Source organism: Mus musculus, chromosome 6 (genome assembly GCF_000001635.26).
Source record: "Mus musculus strain C57BL/6J chromosome 6, GRCm38.p6 C57BL/6J".
Lineage (NCBI taxonomy): Eukaryota > Metazoa > Chordata > Mammalia > Rodentia > Muridae > Mus > Mus musculus.
Window position 1 is genome coordinate 85,508,649 of NC_000072.6, and position 5,242 is coordinate 85,513,890.

General features: G+C 58.5%; 1 protein-coding gene across 1 annotated transcript; it reads right to left on the reverse strand.

The window, feature by feature from the left end:
• Positions 1-2,472: 2,472 nt before the first annotated feature.
• Egr4 (early growth response 4) lies at positions 2,473-4,941 on the reverse strand. The gene is made up of 2 exons (NM_020596.3): positions 4,617-4,941; positions 2,473-4,295 (listed from the first exon to the last, which is right to left on the reverse strand). The coding sequence occupies exons 1-2, from the start codon at positions 4,747-4,749 to the stop codon at positions 2,992-2,994; spliced, it is 1,437 nt and encodes a 478-aa protein (NP_065621.1). The 5' UTR covers positions 4,750-4,941; the 3' UTR covers positions 2,473-2,991.
• Between the last annotated feature and the right edge of the window lie 301 nt (positions 4,942-5,242).

Sequence of the window (5,242 nt, forward strand, 5' to 3'; positions counted from 1 at the left end):
GCGAACCCATGACAGACTAAAGTACAGATACCACCAAAGTCCAAGCTGGTGAACCAGTGAGTTTTATTGACATTACTTACAGGAGCAGGCATGACTCAAAGACAGCTGTATCACCAAGGCCCACTGCAGCATGCATGACACAGCTTGTAAAAGCTGGGAAAACGTGGCACTGCACACAGCCTGCTGGCAGCTCAGCAGGCTGGAGAGTGTCTTTTCCAGGCACTTCATCTGCTCTAAACCTCGTCCAGGCAGCTTGGCTGATCTCAGGCACCTGATCCAGTCTCTGAGTCCTCTTGGTTGCTCACCTAGTTGGGGTCTTTGCAACTGGGCTCGGCTTACTCTGGAAGAAAGGGAAGGGCCTAGTGCATCTGTTTAGTTTTGGGGTGGCTTTGTTGTTGTTCACCTCCTTGCTTAAGGTGCTCCCCTGCAGGGGACAACGTTTTTAATCACAGGTTACTGGAGGGCAAGCATATGGGGGAGGGGTGCTGAGAAAGCAGGAGCACCAATCCAGGCATCTGTGTGAGGTCTTTCCTGGTTCAAGAGGAGCTGGGGGCAGGAGAGAGATCAGTTGGTAAAGTGCTTGCCTTGGCAGCACGACTTAAATTCCAGCCCCAGAACCTATGCTAAAAAAGAAAATCTGGGCAGATTATAATACCTGAGCTGGGGAGTCAGAAACAGGGGATCCCTGGCCTTCACTGACAGGACAGTCAGCCAGGTCCAGTGAGAGATAGACCTTATCTCAAAAACCAAGACAGAGTATTTCTCTCTTGGTGTATTCTCTACTCTGGGGATGTTTTCCCTTTTCCTTTAAGAAAGCTACATTTCTTCAGCAAAACAAAATAACTAAGCAAGATAGATGATCAATGGGTAAGCTCATGTGCTGTGCTAGCAGGAGGGTCTGAATTTTAATAACCGGTACACACTGTAAAAGCTGAGCATGGCCACTAATAACTTGTAGGTGCATGTAACCCAGGGTTGAGGGGTGGAGGAGACAGGGGTATCTAGGAGATTTACAGGCTGCCTACTCTAGCCAAACACCCCCCCCCCAAACCTTCAGCTTCTGAGGGACCGTATCAGAAAAAATAAAAGAGACAGAGAGAGAGAGAGAGAGAGAGAGAGAGAGAGAGAGAGAGAGAGACACTACAGTGCAAGAGGGTTGGGGAAGATGGCCTGGTGGTTAAGCGCACTTATTACTCTTGCAGGGGACTGAGGTTTGATTCCCATAACCCATACAGTGTGCCGTAGCCATCTGAAACTCCAGTTCCAGAGGATCGGACACTCTCTTCTGACTTCTGTAGGCACCAAATACACATGCATACATTCAGGCAAAACATTTATGCATCCAAAATAATAAAACAAACAAAAAAGTATATGTGAGGTGTGACAGAGGTCATCTGACATCCTCCTCTGCAAAGGTATGCACTTGCAAAGGCACATGCACATACATGTACACACATGCAGAGATAGGAACAACCAAAACCCCTAGTAGATGGCTCCTGAAGAACGTTACATAAAGTTGACCTCTAAATATTCTCTCTCCCTGCCTCCGTCCCTCTCTTCAGCTGAGTTGACCCACCCTTGCTTTAGCATAGAGCTGTCATTCAGGAGGTGCAACTGTAGGCCTTTTATACAGCCCAAGGTAGAAAAGACTTTGAGGAGCAAATCAAGAGAATAAAGAGGATGTCCCACCTTCCCTATTACAGGATCATGGTTTTCTGTGCCTGCCTGCACCCCCAAACCATAAACGGTTAACCTGGAAGTAAAGTTTTGGCAAGGGTTTTGACTGTGCCGTGAGTTCGGCTGTTTAATAAAAGGACTGTCATCTGGAGAGGGAGGGCCCTTCCAGGAGCCTCTGGCTTGTTCCTCACAGCCTCGGGTCTGGCCTAGATAAACCCAGAGACCCTTTTGGTCTTTACAGCAGTGATTCTTGAACAGATGTATCTGTGGTAGCAAATGCTAACAGAGTAGTCACATTTCACTAAAATGCATCGGCCTCTACTGCCCAGGGCGCCCTCTAGTGCCAAATCTTTCCTGTTTGAAAGGAAGCCTTTTCCAAAGGCTCATCCTCCCTTCCATTTGGGGCTGGAAAGCAAGCTCCTGAGTTAGGGATAACCGACCCTGGTTGTTTCCAGTTGGATTACACAGTAATCGACTTGCACTGACTGCCTCCTGCTCTGAGATTGGTACTAGAGACTGAGGCCTAGAGGATATCATGACGTTACTACCTTTGCCTTCCACTTTTGGTTCCAGAAACACTGCTAATCCTTAAGTCAGCAGTGAAGAAGTACATCAGTTCATTCTCTTATATTTATTAAATGCCTAATGTGAATCACAGTGTCTTGTAGGAGTGTTTGTCAGTAATGTCGGAGGCCTGAATCTCACCATGTGGGTATTTCCTGTCTCCTGGCATATACTGTCCTGGGAGTGAAGTTAAAGAGATCACTGTTAGGAGTTTTTACAAGGCAGATTCGGTAAGCTTTTAGCACAATAATTTTAATTGCAAAAATAAACAGTTTTGTCAAATGCTTGAGAGTAGCGTCTGCTTTACAAAAAATGAACAACAAAAAGGAAATAACCCCAAAGCAAAAACATCACATCCAAAGACTTGCTGTACAAAGTTCTTAAGAGACCGGCTCGGTACATCCCCAGCTTGTCTCTGGGGAGGGATAAAGAGGAAGGCGTGGGGCGTACGCCAGTTACAAAAACACTTTCTTCAGTCCCAAGGAAGTGCCTGTTCTGTGGGTGGACCGAGAGGACTGTCCCCAGAGAGGCTGGCTGGAGGAAGGCGGCTCCCGAACAGCGGGCGCTGTCCGCGGAACCCGTGCTGAAGGGCGTGAGCGGCGGGCGCTTCGGGGGAAACTGGAGCTGGACTGCGGGTGGCCCCGGACGTGCGTGGAAGAGGCAGGGAGGGCAGCGGGGAACGAGGGACCGGCCGGACCGTGCCGCGTGCGCCGAGCACCCGGCGCCCCCGACCTACGGGGCCAGCTCCGGTTACAGCGCGGCGAAGGAGAGGCCCAGCGAGTAGAAGCCCAGGCCCTTGAGGCGCTCCTCCGCGCGCGCCTTCTGCTTTAGGTGCACCTTGCTGTGCCGTTTCTTCTCGTCACTGCGCGCGAAGCGGCGGCCACACACGTCGCAGGCGAAGGGCTTCTCGCCCGTGTGGGTGCGCACGTGCGTGGTGAGGTGGTCGCTGCGGCTGAAGTTGCGCAGGCAGATGCGGCACTGGAAGGGCTTGTGGCCCGTGTGGATGCGCAGGTGGCGGTTGAGCTCGTCGGAGCGCGCGAAGCTCCGCACGCAGCTCTCCACCGGGCAGGCGAAGGCCTTGACGTGCGGCCGCGGGCAGAAGCAGCGCGCGCTGCACTTGCCGCCCCGGCGTCCCTTGCGTCGGGCTTTGGCCGCGGGGAAGGATGCGGCGGGGGATGAGGGCGCGGCCACGCCGCTGCCCCCCGGGAGATCGGCCACCAGGGGTTTGGAGAAGTCCGCCGTGGCGGCACCGCGCAGGCCTAGAGGGGACAGCTGCGCCGGAGGGGCGGCCAGGAACTCTCCGCCTTCGCCGCCGCTCCCTCCCTCCCCGCCGGGAGGGGTCAGCAGCGCCGGGAGGCCCTCGGTCCCCTCCCCTAAGTCACCTGGGGCCAACGAGAAGGTGTCGTAGGCCCCTGCCTGGTAGAGTCTGGCGGCCGGGCCGGGCAGCTCGGCGGGGCAGCTGATGGACAGCAGGTCCTCGACCTTGGTCCCTACTGCAGAGAAGCGGGCCTCCGGGGTGGTCTGGAAGCTCCCCTGCGACCCACAGTTCCCCGGGACCCCGGCCGACAGCAGCTCCCAGGGGGCATAGGGCCCTTTGAAGGCTGAAGCAGCAGCGTCCAGCGCTGGCGAAGCGGGAGGCGCCCGCAGCCCTGGCTTGACGTCGGGCGGGGAGAGCTGGGGCTCGAACAGGCACTGCGAGGGAGCGCCCGCCGAAGGCGCTGCCTCCCAAAACGCCTCCGGAAAGGCGGCCGAACTCAGATCTGGGGAGTAGAGGTCCGGCAGCAAGGCATCGGGGCCCGCGGGGAAAGGGACATCCAGGGGGGACCGAGACGCTGCCGCCTCGGGACCGGGGAAGGGTGCCAGGCCCAAGATGCCAGACATGAGGTTGAAGAGGGCCTCCGGGTCGTGCGGGTGTTCGGGAACCGCCTGGATGAAGAAGCTGCCGCTGTAGCTGAGGCCCGAAGGGGGCGTGGGTGCAGGGCCCTCCAGGAAGCAGGAGTCTGTTAAGTCCCCCCCGGCGCCGCAGCTGCTCAAAGCCCAGCTCAAGAAGTCGCCTGCCAAAGGAGGGACCACGCATCAGCCCCGCACACCTCAAAGGGCGTGCCTCGGAGCCTACAGCTGCGACCCCCTCCACCCGAGTCCTCCTGGCGCAAGGCACCCGCAGAGCGCCTCGTGCACTTCCGATCCTGCAGCAGAGGGACCCCCACGGACGCCCCAGGGCGCGCACACCCAAGGCTCCCGCACAGGCGCCTGTGGCCTTGGTGGGGGTGGGAATGGTACTGCGCGCTTGGGGACCCCCACCCCCCACCCCGCGCGCCTCTCCTATCACCCTTCATCGCGTTCAGAGTCTTCGAGCTCCCAGACCCGCTCCTTACCTCCAGGATACGCGGCGGCCGAGGGAGCGTCCCTAGCAGGCAGCCGGGGCAGCTCGGGGCTGGCGTGGGCGCAGCCTTCGGTGGGCTTGGAGAGAAGCGCGTCGGAGCCGGAGAAGTCGCTCAGGTGGAGCATGGCGCGGTGGCGGCGGGGCGCCCGGGGCCTCGCTGGACTGGGGCGCGCGCGGCTGGCAGGGAATCCGGGCGCCCCAGTTCCAGGCTCCGGGCGCTTGGCTGGGGCACGAGGGTTGGGGGGCCGCGGCGCCCTGGCTCACCGGCACCTGCCTCGGGTGGCGGCTCCTGGCTTCTCCAAAGTGCAACAGGGCTCCCCCAACCTACAGTCCCCCCACTTATATAGCTGCGGCGGCGCTGGCTCCGGGCTTCCGACTCCCCGGGCCACTGCCATTTCGGGAGGCCCCGGCCCTGGCGCCGTGACGTAAATGACCAAACATGGACACAGGATGTATGCCGGGGACTCCCGAAAAGGAAAGCTCGGCCTGTGACGTTGCTGCCGCCGCCGGGCTCGCGCCGCTGCGTGCGCGCGAGTCCCCAGAGCGTGGAGCCTCGTGTGCGTTGGGCCACGGGTGCGCCCCGCAGGGGCTGAGCTCCGTGTGAGCACCCGGGATGCG

Excerpts from the sequence above, each read along its gene's own strand:
- Egr4 (NM_020596.3), bottom strand. The coding sequence starts at position 4,749 with ATGCTCCACCTGAGCGACTTCTCCGGCTCCGACGCGCTTCTCTCCAAG. Across the intron at positions 4,296-4,616 it reads GGCCGCCGCGTATCCTGGAG|GCGACTTCTTGAGCTGGGCT; the intron begins GTAAGGAGCGGG and ends CTCCTTTGGCAG.